Genomic DNA, 21624 nt, shown 5'->3' on the forward strand with positions numbered 1-21624 from the left:
CTGTATATACATATGTTAATATCTCATTTTTGCTGTCCTTTTGTTTCACAGGGATTTAATACAGAGCACGAGTGGTCTGAAGAGGAGTTCAACGGCACATCTGTCTCAGCGTCTAGACAACGGAGTCGAGCAAACAAGAGCAGAGAACGTGATTTATTTGACTCCTCGTCCAGGTAAAATCACGAAGGGGAAATACCAAGTTGCATTTAAAGCATAATGTATAAATAACATAAATATATAATTGAAGTCTTAATTTTTTTTAGGTTCTCACCAGAAGGCTGGAAATCTCCCATTATGAAGAGTGTATCTGCAGAGTAAGTTCTTTGTTAATGTTAAATCCTTATACAGTTTAATTTATACAGTACAAAGCCATATGTTTAAGGATCTGAAAGTACTGTAGATGCTTCTAGGAACCTTAAGAACCATGTAAAATATTATCCCCATGAATTTAATAATTTTCATCTGCCGTTCAACAGGGAAGAAGAATTAATGTACCTTGAATTCATTTCTGCTGTAACGGAGGATATATTGTCCAGGGGGCACATCTCTGACAGGTTTGTCATTTTTTATGACAAATTTTTTTTACACTCTGACTATGAACGACAAGACTGTGCTTTATGTTAGCGTTCAAATATTTACAACACTCGTGCGGACCGGATGCCACTTTTCTAATAGCTATGTGTGTCTCTTAATTGAGTATATGCTTAAACAGTTGCTCGTGTCATTGTCTGTGTTTTTGTCCTCTGCAAGGTTCCTAGACTGGGTGATAAAGCGTCATATCGACATGAATCGGCATCAGCTTGATGTGGTGAGTAGCCGATATATGTCAAGTCCTGTTTAAGTGTTAGGGTCACAGCTTTAATTAAAGATTTGAAAACATTTAAAAGGTTATCACAAAGGACTCGTCAATATCTTCTCATGCATCTGATTGCATTGTTTTTGGTTTTAGGGTAAAATGCGCCACCTTCTGGAAGTGCTGCGTAAAGATTTTGAAGAGCCAACCAACATATCCGCCTCTAGTGCAGAGCTTGAAAAAAAGGAGAATGATCTACTTGATTCATTCCTACCACATCTGGAATCAGGAGGGAAACACGTGAAGACCAAAAAGGACAGTGACCTGTTCCCGTATGCATCAGTAATTAAACACTGCGATTCGCCACATTATGCTGATCCCCTGTTAGTGTCTACACCTTTATGCTCTCCTGAATCGACTGCTGCCTCACCAATTAAAGCAAATGAAGACGAAGGAGTTGAGGACAATCGGGGGAGGAGCATTGGCTCTCCTTGGCTCGGTGAGCATGTTTCTGATAATACAGGAATCGGTGAAGAGGACCCTCAAAATCAAATCGGCACAGCTGAGACAAGCAAAGAAGTCAGCAATGAAAACCTTGAATACAACACCATAACCAGTGAAGAAGGATTTCATCGAGACCAAGCTGAAGTCAGTTATGATGGACAATCTAAAGAGCTTGACGATCTGGGGAGAAGTTTGTCAGAGTCGCTTCATGTGTCCAGCAATCAACACCGCGTCATTGTGGAGACGGCCACTGAGCAACATACAAACACCGTCGCCTCCGTCAGTGATGATGAATTCTGAGCGTTGCTGTATTCAGAGATTAAAAAGGTCCTTTAATGTTTTTGTTACCAAGTGAGTATTTTTCTAGAGAGAGATGAATGTGTAGTTTTGTAAATGTGATTTAGCACTAGTTGTGTTTTCCATAAAAGCCCCACCAATATGGTGTTGTAGTTGTGTTCTGCTTTATTATATGTTTTACATAAGCACAATGGAAATTTCATACCAGCAAACAGGGCTTTTGCGAGTACACCAGAGAGACATACTGACCATAGTGGTTGAGCTCTAATTGACCCATAGAGTAATGCGACACATATTTTCTAATTTATGGTAATTAGTATGATTATCAACTTTGCAAAGGATAGGCCACAGCACTATGGCAGAGTATACCCAGTCAGTTTTAAGTATGGTGCAGCTGCTGTTTACATTTCTAGAAAAAACACTTTTGTTGTAAGGAATCTTCCACATGTTTTCAGTGAGTTTGAGTTGACATATGCCTCTGAGATGTAGTGACTAGGAGTTGAGTCACCAGAAAGTGTTCTTACAATTGCAATAAATCTTATATTCTTGTGATTCTTGTATCTGATTATTGAGACTATGTAACAAACTGATTATTATTCAACCTGCAGCCATTATTAGCATTACAGGAATGTGACTTAAGCCATTTTGCAATCAATTAGGGACTTAGGAGAGAGGGAAATTGGTTTCTCCCACCCCTACCTTCGCCTAATTGGACCTCATGCCCCACCATAACCATCCATTGGATGCGCTGCATGCATTACAAAAGTGACTCAAGTAATATTAACTTGGCAAATGCATTGTTGACGGAAGAAGTGGATGTAGCCGGTACCGCTGACTCATCAGGAGTGGGCCCTTGATATGCTCTTGGTGGACAACCAAAATACCTACATCATGGCGCAGCCTTCAGAGGATGCAGGGGCTGAATTGAGACTTAGTGTCTCTGTTCGTCTTTGCCATCGACAGTGTTGCTGATCCTTTAGAATAACTTTCCTCTAGAATATATGCAATGTATGTGCATAGCTCTATATACAGTATGAAGGTGCATACATTACATGACTCAGGTCATCTTTTCTTGGTGAAAGTGGTTCTGTTACGACCATCCCAGGTCTCCCGTACACATTTTCCTATATGTGGCACCCCCTATTGGTTGGGCTCAAAATGGTAGACTTTGGTAGACTTATTTTTAAGGAATGTCTGAAGATATTTACCAAGATTTATGAAGATTGGACAAAGCATTAATGATTTATTTCCAATTTCCTGCTAAATTATCCATTATATTTTAAGCTATACTGCTAAATCCTCCTAAATGTTACTTACACCTTGTTGCATCAGTATCAACAACCTAATAGATCAGTTACAGTGAACATTTTCTATATGTACTTTGTATATTTTGTTGATAATTTATCTGTACTGTTACTGAAGCAACAATTTGAATGCAGAACTTTTATTTGTTCATTGTAATAATTGTGTTTTTAATTAAGTTAAGGATCTAAGTACCATCTCCGTTCAGAAATAGAACAGAATACATCATCGAATGGAGGGTTTGATTCAACCTATAATCACTTAGTTTAGAAAGGCAGACATATTATTTTTTCCCTTTCCAAATCCATTGATTTGCTGTTACAATTATTAAAAAACTGTTAAAAGGCTACACAATAGGGTATTGTGTAGCCTTGATTGTGTGCCATTTGTCTTCAGTGAAATAGTGTTTAATCATTCAATCATGGAATCAAAGTTGAAATTGAATACAATGTATTGTTCATGACCCAAGATTTCTCATGAATATGTGATTATTGAAACACATATACCCTCTCACTTACAAACTGAACTATTCCAAGGTCTGAAGAATTCCCCTGCTATGAAAGGTATCCGAATATTTAAAATCACACCACATTGTAAAGATGGAGGATCATCTTAGGTAAACAGAAACTTAGCGATTGACACTTGCTCCTCAGGTGTATTTTTATGATATTTATTTAGAAAACGACTAATGGACAGATAAGAGAATATGATTTTCTCTGATAAAGATGGGCCTGTCTGGGCAACAATGGCGCTAACCTCACACACATTAATGTCCCCAATTTCTCTATTATTTGCTCCATTATCAGTATGTGTAGACACCTAGTTTTTTTTTCCAACCCTGTAATGTTTTATTCTATTCAGATCTGCACATGATTTCACAAACATTTCAATTTTAATCAGATTAATGGCTTTTCTTTCCTGTCTCTTAATCGTCTCTTCACAGTTGTGCTATCTTTGGAGTGATACACAAAAGACAGCAATAGCATATAGTAGCCTCATAGCAAGCTGATTAATTGTCATGAATTGGAAATATCTAAAAAACAACTCCGCTTCAAAATACCTGGATTGATATTTGTCTATTTACTTTTATTTACTATTTAAGTACATCATTTCAATCTACTTTTTTATATTACAATCAACAGTGCACACGTCTTATTATTATTTTTATACTTACGCTCTGCTCTGAGGTTATGTTGTGTGTTTCATGACATTAATTTGTGTTTCCTCTTTCCTATCTTGCCATCTGTCCTCTAGTTTCAGATCACTTCATTTCCTGCCTTTCTGTGTTTTCCCACCAGTTTTGTCTGCCCCACCCTGATTAGTTTCACCTGTCACCAGACCTCCTGCTCACCTCTTCCCACGTCCCCATTCATCACTCCCTATTTAAACCCAGTTCCTTTGTCGGTTCATCTTTTGTTGCTGCATGGAGCTTTGTTTGCATGTTACCTTACCTTCCTGCATCTTGAATTCTCAGTTTGTAAGCATTTTGTTTAATAAATTGCTTGTGTGCACCGTGAGGTACATTGTGGCAGTTGTGTATGAATACAATTTAGAGATAATAGTGATTTGTAGACGTGATGTTTAGTAAAAGACCAACATTTGATTTTCCATAAATGTGTGACTCGCTTAATGTGAGCGGGGTTTCTATGTAAATGTGTATTGTGTTTTCTTTCCACTAGTCTGAAAGAAGACATGTTATGGTAGCCCACAGCCCAATACTTCAAAATTGCTCAGTCCATGAAAAACAATGTTTTTGCCTGAGGTGTCTCCCCTTAAAGGATGATTGACATTTTATTAGGCGGATATGAATTGAGCATGCCTCTATGAAAAATAAACTACAAACATCAAGATTAATTTTAAACAAGCATATATAAAACAAACATCAAAGAAAGAGACAAATATATATCACAAATCATATAAATCATGGAAAGAAAAACAATTATAAACTACTATATGGAAAAATACATAGCGAAAGAAGAAAAACAGAAAAATAGTAACTAATAGCAATATATTGCTATCCTTGCTAAGCACAGGAAGAACACATACAATTCCTCCTATCCATACTGTCCTTGTAGTGTGCAAAAATGTTTAAATGTTCAGCTTAGCCAAATCAGTTATCTTCATTCTGGTTAATGCGTGTAGACTTTTTGCTGGTGTTGTGTCCCGGCTACAAACCTGCATTGCAACTACCAGAAAATATCAAGCAAGCAAGTGTGGAGAATTTCAGTATTAAACGCATTATTAGTAGGATTTAATAACACCCCTAGTGGTGAGTAGAAGTGTTACAATAATAAATATGTTAGTCACAATATGTTTCCATATGGAATGTATTATAGGTTTACAATATTCTTACATATAGAGGATATTATGTTACAGTATATTAACTCATTGAATGTATTAAATCATAGAAGTATAGTCACTGTAGGTATTAAAACACTAAGAATAGTTTTGAGGGTCAGATAGGGATTCTGAGTGAGGTGTCAGACATGCAGCAGCATTACTATTAATAGTTAATTCAGTTTATAAGTGAACTTTGTGTAGTACATTAAATATTGTTTTAATTTGAACCGGATCTAGCTCATTCTTCTGATGCGCGTGCGCATCAGAAGAGTACCTGCGGCCTGCAGGCTCCTTCATCCTTTGTTCTTAAAAACCTAACACAAGCAAGCAAACACGGGAGGCATTTTGTGCCAAAAAAAAGACCAACTCGAACTGCTGAAGCTTCATAGTTTAACTTGCATATGACATGTTATGTGATAAATCCAAACCTATCTTTAAAATATTGCTTCGAAAGAAAAGTAACCTCAGTGAACACAAAGGTAGACCTAAACAATTTCAGTACCACAGGTACTTGAGTCGTCTGTCAAGACAATATGAAACGGTGTTTGACTCCACACACATCTTTCAAACATACTCCCTCTCTTTATCACTACTCACTCTGGTCCTGAAGTGACTGTGTGATGCAGAAGAGATGGATTCGCTGGCTATATATATATATATATATATATATATATATATATATATATATATATAGCTCAGTGGTAGATATCTGTGTTGTGAATGTCTAAATTTCTCATCTTCTCATCTGGCCAGATGCAGCAGCTGTGGAACTGAAAACCCTGTCAGGACGTCCACCATCAGGACACTAGTAACTGTGGGAAAGAGAAGCAAACTGGAACTACATTATTGTTGTGAAGACGTATTTAATATTAACTATGGATTCACAGTCTACATTTAGTCCCTTTCATTCTGTTTTTAATGTTTTTTTCAACCACATTAGGCTATATTAAATAAATGGATACATTTAAACCCAAATTAGAGTTGAAACCTATGAATTAAAAACACAGAAGTGAGACCGTGTTGTATACAAATAAGATACAGAGGATAACTCATTAGTCATTGCAAAATATTCTGTGTTTGCGATTACAGCTGTCAGTCAATGTAAAAGGTAAAAAGACAGGTCAGCGACCAGCAGCTAGCTCCAGGGCAGCTGTCCCATTTCTGGCATTTTCACCGCTCGGCATTCCAGCTGTCTGATGTCATGTCTCTGAAAACCTCCATGTATTCCTCCGCCATGGCGGAACTATACTGCATTTTGATGCTTATGCCCCGAAAGAAGTACAGTAAACCAAACATTTTGTACGCAGTAATTGAAAAGACAGAGTGCATTCCAATTTAATTTGGTGATTTTTCAATTGCTGAAGCTCAGTTATTGGAGCTATAGAGCCGCGGATGTAGACGGAATACGCTTGTTGCTCTTCCAATCCCAGGAAGCGAAACACGCTCGGAACTTGAGTGAAGTGTCGGACCAAGAGGCATGGGTCGCTAAGTTAGTCTGGATCCACAAACAAACTACAGACCAATGGGCTGTCTCCACTTTTGAAAATATCTCCAAATTTATGGTAATCCATTGACCTTGATGGCGGAAAATCCCCCTGGACCGAATCTTAGTTGGACTACAAAATTGAATCTTGATGGCTAACGGTAACGTTAACGATTTTAACCCAACAATATTTACCGGCTACGTCAGCTTCCCAAGGGTGTCGTCTATTTGCTGGAACATATGTTAGCACAACTAGCGTTGAAGCTAATTTAGCGCTGGTTGTTTTTAACGGTTAAAAGTTAAAGGATTCACTAAAGCTTCCACTGAAGGGTTAGCTAGTTAGGCCGGGACATGTCACACATCTAAGGAATAACTTTAAGTTAAGTTACGATAAGTTATTTCATGGTGTAACGTATATATACATTGTAATAAAATGGATGCATGTTGGAGATGGAGAGCAGCAGGGATTTTTAACGTTAGCTCGCAACGTACTGTAACAGATCAGGTCAGTGTTTGGCTCAGACTATCCGCTGGAGGGGGATTCATCTGACCACAACCGTTGAACATGGCTTGTAATCCGTGTTATAGACAACGCTAATTACACAGATTAGATAACCTACTAGCAATTGCTGCCAAATCCATAGATTTGCTTTTAACGTGTGTTTTTTTCAGAGTGTTTACTTTTAGAAAAGTTGTAATGCTTTGGCATTTAAAACAAAAATGCCACATTTAAGAGGATTAACGTTACTTTAAGTGTTTGTCTGGTCTGGCGTCTGTTCCAGGGGGTCAGACTAAGATTATATTTAAGTACCGTAACATATTCTATAGTGATCAGTAGTCACCCTGTTTTTTATCAACCCCCTTTTTCCAAGTTTGCAATTTCATGCTTTCATGTGAATTGTAGTGTTTTTGGAGATGCACTGAGATGTTTCCTGTCTCGTTTCTTTTCTTCAGATCTGTCTGTCTGATGATGAACCCAGTGGCCTGTAACGTTCACGCAGTATTCGAAGGGGGACAGCAAGGAGAAGACTTTCCCCGGACTAAGTGAAGACCTCCCTCCTTGAAGAAGTGTGAAACATGCCCTTGCCATTTGGCTTAAAACTCAAAAGGACTCGAAGGTATACTGTTTCAAGCAAGAGCTGTCTTGTCACTCGGATCCAGCTGCTCAATGGAGAGTTTGTTGAGTTTACACTTTCGGTGGAGAGCACCGGGCAGGAATGTTTGGAGGCAGTTGCTCAGAGACTCGAGTTGAGAGAGGTATGTATGTATTTCCATGCAATACAAGTGCTGATTGTTCTCTCTTTTGGAGCTTTTCTTAACTCACCACAGAGACACGGTTATCTTTTGGTCACATTCTTACTAGGAACTGAGAAACGGGACTACAGAAACCAAAATTACCAGTTTTACACTGTCTCATAATAATATATCGTCGCAATTATGTAATATAATCTCTCATAATCTCTGTCCCGTTTATGACATGATTAAGGAATTTGTGAATCGCATACTTTACATTAGTAAATGCATGTATGTAACCAACTCATCATGCAGATTAGCAAACATACTATGCACGTTTTGAAACGTTCAAGTGTCAGCTCTCGCAGAGCATGGACAATATGGTCGAGAAAAGTAGTTCTGAGTCAGGATCGAATAATGCACCGAGCTTCACGTCCGCATTTGGTCGCCGTGGTGAAAACCACCTGTCGGACACGAGCTGAAAGAGATGCTGTCATTTCCAGTTGCTCCTCAAAGCAACAGTTAAAGACTGCTGAATATACAGGCGATCTGGCCGGATCTGAACTTGCACGACATGACTGTTGTGCTGCGCGATGCCTCCACCCTCATTTATAGTTCTTGTATGCACAGGGTAAACAACGTATTGTTTGTTTCTGATGCCACAGGGGTTGTTTGCAATCTACGTTCAAAGCAACTAGATCCCCTAACTTTTGTCTTATTTCTGTCTACATTATTATAAAATATAAACACCAGAGAAATGTTTATATAATATTTATTCATAGTTGCTAACCAATTCGGTCTACTGCTGAACAGTCATGTTATGTTCTACTTGTGGTTAGAGTGTGGCTGCACAACACAACGGGTCTCTTTCCGCTAAGTTGTCTTTGATAAACAGCGAGCCCGGGGGTTACTTTTCTTCCCAGTGTTCATTGTGAGATGTTCAGACGGTCACAAGATGGAGCAGGGAGCCGCCAACCGCCCATAAATCTAGAGGAGTGTGTCGTGGTTGAGTTTTCAGGTCTACATGTGTTTTGAATGTTATGTAGGAGAAGACCTACAGATTTGTGCACAAAACAGGAGATGTGTGACTTCAAGCAGTTCCATAATCTTGTTCTAAAGTTGGATATGTCCTATGTGTAAACATGCATTCCTTCTCGTTTTCTACATATTGTAAAACCTAAATTGTTGTGCAAGATATTCTAGTCGTCTTAAAATGTCCTCGCTCGCTCGCGGTGCTTGTTCGGGTGTAACGTTTGTGCTTCTGTTCTCTGCTTGTTAGATAACCTACTTCAGCCTGTGGTACTTCAACAAGCAGAACCAGCAGAGATGGATAGACTTGGAGAAGCCGCTGAAGAAGCAGCTGGACAAGTACGGGCTGGAGCCCAGCGTTTACTTTGGAGTCGTGTTTTACATACCCGGCATCAACCAGCTGCAACAGGAGATCACAAGGTGAGGTTCCATCAGTGACAGTGTCCTGTCTAAGCCTAGTTTTTGTGTCTTTAAATATGTCCCTACGTTATTTTAATAGTGCCGCACTTGAGAAGGTTTGCTCTGTAATGACCTTTTTCAGCCATTTCTGCAAACCTGAATGAAGTCACCATATTTGGTTGTTGGCTGCTTGTGTATGCGCCACTCATAAGTAACCCCGTCTTTCTCCACAGATATCAGTATTACCTACAGCTGAAGAAGGATGTTCTGGAGGGCAGGATCTCGTGCTCACTGGAACAAGCTATTCGTTTAGCTAGCCTGGCAGTGCAAGGTAATATGAATGTATAATACGAGCTGTGCAAAGTGTTTCTTGGCAATAATAAACTCCAATACGCCTATTGATTCTCAAACCGTTACCTTTCAATCTCCACCAGTGCAACAGCATTTCTTTTCTTGCATCCAAACTCTGTTAATTCTCAAAAACACAGCTACAAAAATGGGTCTGCTGAGCAGACCCAGGTTTGTCTCAAACCTTTGTTCAATCACTGATCCAAAGGTTTCTAAGAACAATTTCATGATTCTTGTAATATGCAGCTCTTAACAACGCACCATTAAATGTAAACTAGCCTGTTAAATTAGTCACGGGTGTGTTTGTGTGTGTTTGTGAACTCCCCTTGCATGAGCTGCAGCCCTGACACGTCCTCCAACTTTTGCCTAGCGAGAAGAATCTCAAACACTGCTGGCAAAGTTATATCAGGCGCTGCAACCTACTGGCCTGGGTGTTAGCATAGCAGAGCCGCTGAGATCACTTACTGCTGCAGCCGTGTTCAAAGCACTGACCAGCATGCAATGTGTGCATTTGAAGAAAATCCCGAATAAACTCCGTGCAGGTTCCCTTAAAGATTTAGTCCCTGCTTAAGTTGTCATGCAGACTTGTGATTGTGCTGTCAGGTGGTTTCCTAATTTATGTCCCTGGCTCGGATATTTTAGAGTGAAGGGTGGTTGTAGCTTGATGCCTGGGATACCCGACATAGTTCTGAATGTTACCAGCAGGCCGGTAACTGTTTTGGCCCTCTACGTTGTCAGACACTGAAGCAATTCCCTTTCCTAACAAACGGGGCCCCTCCTCTCCTAAAATTAGTCCATCGTGTCATCGTGCACCGCAGCTTTCCAAAAGGCATTGCACCATTCTGCAACTCTTACACGTCTGTTTAGCCTTGTGCTAAATGCAGAAATGGACGTGTAATAGAGTTTATTCAGAGAGTAGTGTCATTGCTGTATTAACTCATTTAGTGTGTCCTTTTTTTTTTTTTTTCTCTCCACAGCTGACTTTGGAGACTTCAACCGATATGATTCCCAAGAGTTCCTCCAGAAGTTTGCGCTCTTCCCTATTGTAAGCGTTTTTATTTTGTGTGGTCAACATGTCAAATGAAAGACGTTGCTGTCCTGTGCTCATTTGTGTTTTAACACCAGCGTGGTATCGATTCCCGACTCTTGTCTTTGCAGGACTGGATCCAGGATGAGCGAGTGCTGGAGGAGGCCACTCAGAAAGTGGCCCTTCATTATCAGTCCTTCAGGTGAGCAGGTGTCCTCAATGTCCGTCCTCAGCATCCATCTGCCTGTTCTTTGTGTGTGGATCAACAGACGAATCGCTTTTGCGTACTGCACAGACAAACACAATCTACCTTTTTAATTACCTGTCATCATCTGGATTCACGTAGAATCTCTCTGAGGCCATGTATAAGCCATCTCTTGTGATTTACACTTGCACCAGACCCTTTTTTTAGTCACTCTGTCCTCAACATTTAGTCCAAAAGATAGCTGTTTCTCATCACTCCATCTGTCCCATTTCATTTACAACTTGTAACCACTATAACAAATTGGTGATGCATTGCTGTGCTTTGTCAGTGTTCGTGTCTTGTTTATATGTCGGATCAGTGGGTTTTGACGGTTGTTTCGTCATGTTTTTGTTGCCATTTTTGTCTCCTTTTTTTTTTTAGGGGTTTATCAGCCCCAGAGGCAGAGATGTTGTACATGCAGGAGGTGGAGAAAATGGAAGGTTATGGCCAGGAAAGCTATCAAGCCAAGGTAAGTTTACAGGGTCTCGCCCAAACGTCGAAGAAGTATCACGTGGGCTTACTAGAATCTGAATCCGTAAGTCTGTATTCTTTCACCCAAAAGCCTGTTCTGAAACTCCTCTCCGTTAATCTCAACAGGACAGTACAGGTGCAGATGTTTCCATGGGATCCTGCCTCGATGGCATCTTTGTCAAGCATAAAAATGGCAGGCCGCTTTCATTTAGGTACGTCTGGAAGCAAATTGGAGAAGAAGTGTGCATTCTTGACCTTTTTGTTGAATTGCTCTCAATCTGCATACTATTATGAGTTCTAGATATCTTTTTGATCGACTCCTACGTGTGTTTTTTTATTATTCATTGTTAAAGCAGTGCCACAGTCTCTTTAAAGAAAAAAAAAAATGCTGCACGGTTTTGTGGCCGTCATGACATCATGTGTTTTTCCTCTCTTCTCTCTGCCCCCGCGCTGTAATTGGCTGTGTAGGTGGAATGAAATTAACAACATGAGTCACAACAGGTCCTTCTTTGTCCTGGAGCTAGCCAACAGAGAGGAGAGTGTCCAGTTCCAGACCGTAAGTCTCTGCCACCAATGCACCTCCGTCTCTCCACCCGTCCCCTTTCGAAAATTTCAGTTTGTTATTGGATTTAGCAAAAAATGTGGGTGTGGCTGTAACTGGTAGTTGTTTGGCTATGTTACGTATGTCACATACCATTAGCCGAAACTCAACGTAGAGGTATTTGAGGGCACACACAGGATTGGCTTTGCTTCGAGATTACTAAGCAAACAACACCTCTGTTCTAATTCTCACCCACCCTCTCATGAGTTTTCTTCTCCTTTTTTTTTTTTTTTGTGTAGGAAGACATGGAAACCTCCAAATATGTGTGCCGGATGTGTCTGGCCAGACTCAAGTTTTATAAGATTAACAAGAGTAGCCTGTAAGTGTTTTTATTTTTTTTTACATGTCTAGTCTAGATCCTGTCTCTTTGTTCCTCCTCGTCTCGTACATGTGTCTCCTCTTTGGTGTAGCCTCACTCCTCTCCTCCTCTCTCTTCAGAGAGGAGTGTGACCCCCTGCCTTCTGAGGGCTCCCAGAAGTCCCTTCTCACTCTATCCTTTCCTCGCTTTCCAATGCTCTCTCGTCCCTCTCTGCCTTCTAATAAGGGGTGAGCAACACTAGTATCAGCCACCGCCTACAGTGTGGCTATCAAGCAGGTGCCAACACCCACCCGTCCCTCATTGCATAGCCAACCTTTCACAGCAAACATGCTCTCTACTGTATGTATGAAATGGGCCCTGGGTGGTGAAGCATGTAGTGACTTTTCATCCAAGTAAAAGAAAGCTAATATTTGATTTACTAGTTATTGTTGTGTGTGATTGGGCCAGAGAAAGAATAGCCGGGGATCATAATCAATGAAATTAAAGCAGTAAAATCCACAGGGATCTTTATTCTCAGCACTATTTGCACCATAAAGATGAGAAAACCTCTATTTTTACAGTATCTGTTATAGTAATTCATTACTCTAGCTTTCATCAGATATTTCCAGATCTATGTCTCAGTTTTCTCTATATTTTTTTAGAAGTTTACTGTGTTTTGTTAAATGCAAGTCAATCAAAATGTGAAACACATTGCACAACCCTTCTCCATTACACCATGCTTGCTGGAGTCCTCAAGGACAAATGTTGCTTATTGTACTGGAGAAGAGTTGAGCAACGTGTTTTTTAGTTTGATGGATTTGTCCTGGTGTGCACTTTGCTGTGTTTTCAAAGTTTAAATGTCAAAAGGACAAAGTAAGAGACAATGCTTGAGAGAAGCATTGTAAGTAGCCGTGCTTTCGGTTTAGGTTCGCCTTTTCTGACCGACATTTGTTTTCCCACCAGCCAAACGCAGCCTGCCGTGGTTAACCCAGTCAGACGGAGGTCCTCTACTAGAATATCTCTGGTAATGACCTCACTCACAAACACACAATCACATCTTGTGTGCTTGTATAATTCCCTAGATGATTTTCTGGTTTTGCATTTCAACACACAATGTATATTTAAATCATTATCTATGGGAGCATTCGCACACAGTTCTGTTTAATTCTTTGCTCTTGGACAGTATTCAGATCACATGAGCCGTAACTGAATCCCTCTCTTGTTGATTTACAGCCAAAGCCTCAGGCCTACATGATGCCCCCGCCACAAATGCACTACAATGGTCATTTCACAGAGCCTTACACATCATCGCAAGGTAACTTAGAGATGGGCTTGCGACTATAGGAACCTGATAATTAGTGCATGGGATGACATTTAAAGTTATTACTGTCCTCAGCTAAATGTTGACGGTGAATTGTTAGTAATTCTAATCCATTGTCGACTTCAGGATGTCTTGTTTATTTGCTCTCCCACAGACAACCTGTACATGAACAGTCAGAACGGTTATTACTACCATTCCCAGACCAGCCTGGACTGCTCTCCTCTGGAATACAACAGTGGAGGGCGTTTACGTAACGGCAGTGTGTACAGCGCCCACAGTACCAGCTCCCTAACCAATCCCCAGCACTACCATCAGCCCTCTCCCATGTCCTCCAACCCCTCTATTACTAGCGACATCACCAGGCCGGACTATGTCCCCTCGCATCGCCACAGCGCTCTTATCCCGCCTTCCTACCGGGCCACGCCTGACTATGAGACAGTGATGCGTCAGAAGACCCGGGGAGCAGGAGGAGGGATGCTTTTGTCTCAAGAGCACCGGCAGAGCCACTCCATGAGGAACCTGAATATCGGAAACTCGTACGCCTACCGCAGGCCAGACCACCTAGTTTACAGCCAGCCAGAGATCAGAGGGGAGCACGGTGGAGCCGCCCAACACCATCACTATCCCTTCCATCTCGGCTCCAGCTTCCACAGCCCTTCTCCATATCCCTACCCTACAGAGAGGAGGCCCGTAGTGGGGGCCGTTAGTGTCCCGGAGCTCACAAACGTCCAGTTACAACAGGCACAGTATCCAGAGTATCCGGCTCCTAACATCATGAGAACGCACGTGTACCGACCACCTCCGCCCTACCCGTACGCCCACCCTCGACCTGCCAACAGCACGCCGGACCTGTCGCGTCACCTGTACGTCAGCAGCAGCAACCCAGACCTGATCATCACGAGGCGAGTGCATCACTCAGTCCAGACATTCCAAGAGGACAGCCTGCCTGTTGCCCACTCGTTACAAGAGGTGTCGGAGCCTCTTTTCAGCGGACCCCCACAGAGACAGCCGTACCACGCTCAGAAGCGAAACTCCATCGAGATTGCCGGATTGGCGCATAGTCTCGAGGGGATGAGGGTCAAAGAGCGCTCCGTGTCTTCTTCAGCAGCTGAAGCTGCCACGCCTCCTCCGGTCCTGCGCGGCGGTCGCTCCCAGGGCTCTCAGCTCAACGTGTTTTTGGAACGTACAAAGGCAGAGGACAGGAGTGACGTGCAGTATGGACACAAAAAGTCCCTTTCAGATGCCACCATGCTGGTTCACAGTAGCGGTGAAGAAGAGGAGTTTGAGGAAGATACCGGGCGTCATGTTCCCCTTTCTCAGGACGCAATGGCAGCGGCTGATCCCGACCAACCGCACCAAAGCTTGACGTCTCTCTCTTCTCTGACGCAACGCACTCCCATAGAGCCGCCTCCCGCATATCCCATAGGCTCCTCTCTTGACCCCTCCATAACCAGTTCCTTGACTTACACGGTTCACCCTCTGATCCAGGAGAGCGAGCCTCTGTACTTGCTGTCAGATTTACGGCAGCCCAGGATTATGCCCTCGGTCTCTGAGGGAGACCTGAGTGGCCAGGCCAAGCAGAAGACTAAGAAAGACTTGAAAAAGAGGCCCGTGTCTGATGTGCCTCCTGGGAAGAAAACAGTAGAAGGGTTGCCCCCTCCGGTGAGTCCTGTTCCCAATTACATTACATCATTAGCATAGTGCAGTAGTTAATAAACATTTAGAAATGGAGGTACTTCTCCATGCTACCTCCTGAGATGTTAGTTGCGCTGTAATACTTTAGAGAACCCTGTTCCAGAAAGAAGAAAAGAATGGCCCCCACTGCACATTATCAGTATTTTCTTTAAAAGTGGGTTGTAGCTATGGTTTATTTCATGTGTGAGCCTCATGTCTGGATCACATGAGTATGCATGTACCTAGTAATGAAAGTGGTTTCATTGCCCGGCTTCGAATGACACATTGAAAGTATGTAGTCAGAAAACCGGAGCGGCGACATTCCCTCGCTAAACACCCAGCGAGGCTGCCGCGTCCCGCCCCTCCTGGAGACTTACTTCCTCACTGCCAAGGCTCACGCACACACTCGCCCTCACTCACTGTTTCTCTGTCTACTCTGTTGTCACACCAGGGTATGAAGAAAGGAACTCGGTCAGAGGTGAAGAAGATGGGCCCTCTGAAGGTGGCACATCTCAACGGACTGTCGGTTTCCAGGCAGCCAATGAGCGAAGCGGTCAAGGATGAGCCCGAGAGAGCCTCCAATGACGAGAGGGTAGGACACTTATGAGTCTTTGACAGTTGCTGCTTGACAGATGGGTTTGTGAAGCCAAAAAACTAATGAAAATGTTTAGTTTCGGTCAACGGAAACTTTTGAGATGTGAGATTTGTTACGTGTTGCTTGTGTATTGGGAATGAAAGTCTCAGTCGACGATCTGGTTGCAGACGTTAACGTGTAGCTGAACTGGTCAGCGTTGTTAATCTTGATGTTAGCTGCTTTGGCAATGACGGTAAATTCCAGACACATAAATACATAATTTGCTTTTTTTTTTCTTTTTTTTTTTAAGGAGCAGATCAGTTAATCAAACAGATTGAATAAAATATTTGGTGTATCCTGCTGCAACACCATTCACTACTAAAGACTAGGTCCTCTCTTCTGCAGTGATAGAAAGTAAAACTTAAACCTAATAACTGGTTGGGCCACCCTTAGCAGCAACAACTGCAATCAAGCGTTTGCGATAACTGGCAATGAGTCATTTACAACGTTGTAGAGGAATTTTGGCCCACTCATCTTTGCAGAATTGTTGTAATTCAGCCACATTGGAGGGTTTTCGAGCATGAACCGCCTTTTTAAGGTCATGCCACAGCATCTCAATCGGATTCAGGTCGGGACTTTGACTAGGCCACTCCAAAGTCTTCATTTTGTTTTTCTTAAGCCATTCAGAGGTGGACTTGCTGGTGTGTTTTGGATCATTGTCCTGCTGCAGAACCCAAGTGCGCTTCAGCTTGAGGTCACAAACAGATGGCCGGACATTCTCCTTCAGGATTTTTTGGTAGACAGCAAAATTCATGGTTCCATTTACCACAGCAAGTCTTCCAGGTCCTGAAGCAGCAAAACAGCCCCAGACCATCACACTACCACCACCATATTTTACTGTTGGTATGATGTTCCTTTTCTGAAATGGCGTGTTACTTTTACGCCAGATGTAATGGGACATACACCTTCCAAAAAGTTCAACTTTTGTCTCGTCAGTCCACAGAGTATTTTCCCAAAAGTCTTGGGGATCATCAAGATGTTTTCTGGCAAAACTGAGACGAGCCTTTATGTTCTTTTTGCTCAGCAGTGGTTTTCGTCTTGGAACTCTGCCATGCAGGCCATTTTTGCCCAGTCTCTTTCTTATGGTGGAGTCATGAACACTGACCTTAATTGAGGCAAGTGAGGCCTGTAGTTCTTTGGATGTTGTTCTGGGGTCTTTTGTGACCTCTTGGATGAGTCGTCGCTGCGCTCTTGGGGTAATTTTGGTCGGCCGGCCACTCCTGGGAAGGTTCACCACTGTTCCATGTTTTCGCCATTTGTGGATAATGGCTCTCACTGTGGTTCGCTGGAGTCCCAAAGCTTTAGAAATAGCTTTGTAACCTTTTCCAGACTGATAGATCTCAATTACTTTGTTTCTCATTTGTTCTTGAATTTCTTTGGATCGCAGCATGATGTCTAGCTTTTGAGGATCTTTTGGTCTACCTCACTTTGTCAGGCAGGTCCTATTTAAGTGATTTCTTGATTGAGAACAGGTGTGGCAGTAATCAGGCCTGGGTGTGGCTAGAGAAATTGAACTCAGCTTTCCAAAGATGTGATAAACCACAGTTAATTTATGTTTTAACAGGGGGGGGCAATCACTTTTTCACACAGGGCCATGTAGGTTTGGATTTTTTTTTTTCCCTTAATAATAATAACCTTCATTTAAAAACTGCATTTTGTGTTTACTTGTGTTATCTTTGGCTAATATTTAAATTTGTTTGATCTGAAACATTTAAGTGCGACAAACATGCAAAAAAATAAGAAATCAGGAAGGGGGCAAACACTTTTTCACACAACTGTATATCTGTCCTGCAAGTGTTTGTTAATGATGAAAATATCAGGGAATGCTGACGTCACGTCATTTTATGTATTTATCAAATTAAATAGATTTAACTAGAGTTAACTTGTTCATGCGTCAGGACTACACTATCCGTGGTAGTGAGGTGTTTCCTTGTTGTGTTAGTGTAAAATTCTAGAGCATCATATGGAGAGGGGAGAGCTGTTGAAAGAGTACGAGAGCATCCCAAAGCGTCGTCCCGCAGGAGGGTGCACCATCGCCCAGCTGCCAGAGAGCGGAGATAAAAACCGCTTCCAGGACGTCCTGCCTTATGATGACACCCGAGTGGAGCTGGTTCCCACTAAAGAGAACAACACGGGATACATTAATGCATCACACGTTAGAGTAAGTTGTGCAGAGATGTATCATAATCCTTAATTCTTGGCAAATTACCTTGATGACAGTGCTCATGACTTTGGCATTTGCTGAAAATGCAGTTTTTCCTTTCCTTTGGTTATTTCTGTGAATTTAGGGTTGGGCAATAATGACAAAATCCAATGTGCACCACAAAGCGAAAAACCACGTTACAGCTTCCCAAAATACACTAATGGAAAACTCTTTAATACTCCTGTTGTAGAAGGCATGCTACTCATAAGGGTGGGGTGGGTCAATAACGGCTGCTTATTCACATTCACTCCTTCACCATCAAGTCTGAGACAATAGAAGTACTCTGCTGCTACTCTTTCTGCAATACTGAATAGCTAAAAGAAGAATCTCCTTGTCTCATTAGATAACAGTAGGTGGACAGGACTGGAGCTACATTGCCTCGCAGGGTCCCCTGTCGAACACATGTCAAGACTTCTGGCAGATGGTGTGGGAACAGGGTGTCTCCATCATCGCGATGGTCACCGCTGAAGAGGTGCGTTGATTTTTTTCCTATTTACAGCTTGACATATTTCATTCCTCGTCATTACCTGGGTTTACGTCTTTTGTACATCATCCTTCAGGAGAGCGGCCGAGAAAAGAGCTTCCGGTATTGGCCCAGACTCGGCTCGCGACACAACACAGTGACGTACGGCCGCTTCAAGATCACAACGCGGTTCCGCACGGAGTCCGGCTGCTACGCCACCACGGGGCTGAAGATCAAACACCTCCTGACGGGCCAGGAGAGAACGGTCTGGCACCTGCAGTACATAGACTGGCCGGACCACGGGTGCCCTGAGGACTTGAAAGGCTTCCTGAGTAAGTGGGATCTGTTTTTAAGGTCATCAGATATCAACCTGGAAGACTGAAAATAGGACTTTTTTGAAGGAAATTAAGATGACTAAGGAAGATGAACCCTTGAGATTGAAAAGAACATTTAAATGTTCCAAAGCTCGTTGGCAACACTGCTGTATTAAATTATCGTGAGTGTTCTTGTCTTTTTTTCCAGCCTACCTGGAGGAGATCCAGTCTGTGAGGAGACACACAAACAGCATCAGTGACCCAAAGAACACCAACCTACCGGTGCTGGTCCACTGCAGCGCTGGAGTGGGACGGACTGGTGTGGTCATCCTGTCTGAGATCATGATAGCCTGTCTGGAGCACAATGAGGTAACTTCCTCACTTCAAATAACACCTGTGCACTACAGCTTTTTTTTTTTTTAGGACCTCATGTGGTGTGTATTTTCTTTGCCATCTCTGTGTATTAAGATGAAACACTGCTGCCTCTCTCTCATACTAAAAGTCTGGTCTGGTTTTCAGGTGCTGGATGTCCCCAAATACCTGTTAAACCTGCGTCGTCAGAGGATGATAATGGTTCAGACCTTGTCTCAGTACACCTTCATCTACAAAGTCATCATCCAGTACCTGCGCAACTCCAGGCTCATATGAGCACAAGTGTCTGTCAGTGGTCACAGGTGACGGGGTGGAGTTGGAGCCCGATTTATACCAAACTGCACTGCGATGATGCAGCCGTACGATTCTAGTCACTGCAGCAGTCAGTGTTTTGGTGGACCCCGTAAAGGGGCAAGTATTAAACCAGGCGAGGCTGAAAGATGTGTGGAAGTACAAGGAAGAAGCATGACCTGCCGCTAAACAGTATTATATATATTATTTTTACATACATTATTGCTTAATAAAGCCCAGCACTTTTACAGTACTTTGCTGTACATAATGAACCAATGATGCTGCATTTAAAGAGAATCGTTATTCTAGATGTGTATCAAAAACAGTTTCATTTGACAAAGGTCGCTTTTTTTTTTTAATAAGTATGTTTTTGATTGCTGTTTGGTAACTATAGGTTCTGATAATGAAGGACGTTTCTGCAGTAGTGAAGACAGAGTGGCTAAAGGCTTCAGATGGGTTTTAACTTTATCATGTGGTGGTACAGGCAGGGGTTTGTCCCTGCAGTGAACTTAATAACAATATATAGATTTACATTCAACAGAATGATGCTAATGTACACCATACACGAGCAATCTTCATGTTCATGAAGCCCTGGAACCCACCGAACATTATCTACAACAGATGTGTTCTCTGTCCAGAAAGACGGTGGGAGACGATGGATTGGTCTTTGTTAAACACTGGATTGATGCGAAGTAGAAAAACATTGCACAGGTTCCAGAAATATAGAGTTGACGAATGAAGAAAAAGAACGACGGCGGTTTTTGTGTAAAACTGGAATTTTTATACTCTATTTTTCATCCCTTTTTTTATCACGAGAACAGAGTGCTGTAAGTGAACAAAATCAATATATTTTGTCAAGACAAAGTGCCGATATATATCTACCCTGTACATCTGCATAGTATGAAGGATGTGTCCTTTAATGCTTGTTTGATTGCAGTGAAGTGTTTATTATTGCCAATTGATACATTTAAGAAACATCCATGCAAGAAGTACAAGTACTGCGAACAAAAATGATCATTCTTGAATTAGGCTTAGATCCCTTAAGTTTTTGGCAGTTGGGCCTTTGTGTCATTAAGTACATAAAAACAAGGACGTGAGGCCGTTTGACACTATTGAGGTGTAATGAACAGTGCTGTGCAGCGTGTTGGCTTTGGTGCACAGTAGACGTCTACGGGACAGACCAGTGCTAGCATCAGTATTCTGTCTGCTACACTTGTTTTCACTCCAGAGAGACGTGTCCATGTGCAGACACTTCCTGCTGACTCTTATTGAACACTTTCCTTTCCCGCTGCAGCTAAAGGGAATATTTTCAGAGCCCCAGTTGTGAAGTTGACCCGTAACGGAACGAGGCTTGCAGGCACGGCAAAGTTTACATGAAGTCAAATACATATTTTAACAATGTCAATTTGAAATAATTTGCCTGTATTATCAATTAAAAGGCAGCAACTTAATTTATAATGTGGCCAAAGTGAAGCGGTTGTTGATCCCTCAGTGTCCCGATGTGTGCGTTGGTGTCACATGCGTGGGCAGTGATCTGACTTAACTGGAGAGAAATGCGTCTCCACTGATGAGATGCGTTTGGACTGGATCTTAAGGTCCGCCCCGTATGAATTAGCTTCAGGTTTTGTGTTTTAGCATACTGATTGAGTCTTAGTGTGGAGACTTAGAGTGATTTGTGTGGCCACGGTGTAACAGTTTTGTCCATGTACAGGTATGTTGTTCATAATGTACACAATGTAAAAATCTTCTTTTATGAATATTGGATAATGTACAAACGATGTATAAACTTGTATCTATTGAACACAAAATGATATGCCATGGGGAAGTGTAGAACATCTTTTCAGCAAATAAATATTTGGAAATATCATTTTGTTTCTGTTTCCGTTAAAGATAACCTGTGTTCCTCTGTTTACATCAATCTATCGTGCCACCTTGTGGTAGGAAGTAGCCAGTGGTTCTCAATGGCTGGTTGCACTATTTCAG

At 42.0% G+C, this 21624-nt stretch overlaps 2 protein-coding genes across 4 annotated transcripts in view; both read left to right on the top strand.

Moving 5' to 3' along the window:
- Positions 1-2308, top strand: part of spata7 (spermatogenesis associated 7) — a 15491-nt gene extending 13183 nt beyond the window's left edge. Inside the window, exons 8-12 of the mRNA XM_031847744.1 lie at positions 52-173; positions 264-314; positions 477-554; positions 751-808; positions 950-2308. Of these exons, the coding sequence (XP_031703604.1) occupies positions 52-173; positions 264-314; positions 477-554; positions 751-808; positions 950-1597 (957 nt within the window). The 3' untranslated portion in view covers positions 1598-2308. The remainder of the gene's footprint in view (positions 1-51; positions 174-263; positions 315-476; positions 555-750; positions 809-949) is intronic.
- Positions 2309-6602: 4294 nt separating this feature from the next.
- On the top strand, positions 6603-21508 carry ptpn21 (protein tyrosine phosphatase non-receptor type 21). 3 transcript variants are annotated; one of them, XM_031847699.1, is made up of 20 exons: positions 6603-6880; positions 7674-7976; positions 9232-9401; positions 9614-9711; positions 10706-10773; positions 10887-10957; positions 11381-11468; positions 11597-11682; positions 11939-12026; positions 12311-12390; positions 12510-12617; positions 13333-13393; positions 13603-13684; positions 13845-15352; positions 15816-15956; positions 17941-18159; positions 18545-18673; positions 18762-18996; positions 19187-19347; positions 19498-21508. In XM_031847699.1, the coding sequence occupies exons 2-20, from the start codon at positions 7797-7799 to the stop codon at positions 19624-19626; spliced, it is 3702 nt and encodes a 1233-aa protein (XP_031703559.1). In that variant the 5' UTR covers positions 6603-6880; positions 7674-7796; the 3' UTR covers positions 19627-21508. The 3 variants fall into 3 exon arrangements, with proteins under 3 accessions (XP_031703559.1, XP_031703560.1, XP_031703561.1); XM_031847700.1 differs by having other exon boundaries at positions 6603-6798; XM_031847701.1 differs by lacking the exon at positions 12510-12617.
- The last annotated feature ends 116 nt before the right edge of the window (positions 21509-21624 follow it).

This window comes from Anarrhichthys ocellatus, unplaced genomic scaffold (genome assembly GCF_004355925.1).
Source record: "Anarrhichthys ocellatus isolate YVR2014 unplaced genomic scaffold, GSC_Weel_1.0 scaffold7, whole genome shotgun sequence".
Lineage (NCBI taxonomy): Eukaryota > Metazoa > Chordata > Actinopteri > Perciformes > Anarhichadidae > Anarrhichthys > Anarrhichthys ocellatus.

Bases quoted from the DNA above. Each gene is read 5' to 3' on its own strand.
- ptpn21 (XM_031847699.1), top strand. From the start codon at position 7,797: ATGCCCTTGCCATTTGGCTTAAAACTCAAAAGGACTCGAAGGTATACT. The intron at 12,391-12,509 runs GTAAGTGTTTTT...CTCTCTCTTCAG, and splicing joins AAGATTAACAAGAGTAGCCT to AGAGGAGTGTGACCCCCTGC. The intron at 13,394-13,602 runs GTAATGACCTCA...GTTGATTTACAG, and splicing joins CCTCTACTAGAATATCTCTG to CCAAAGCCTCAGGCCTACAT.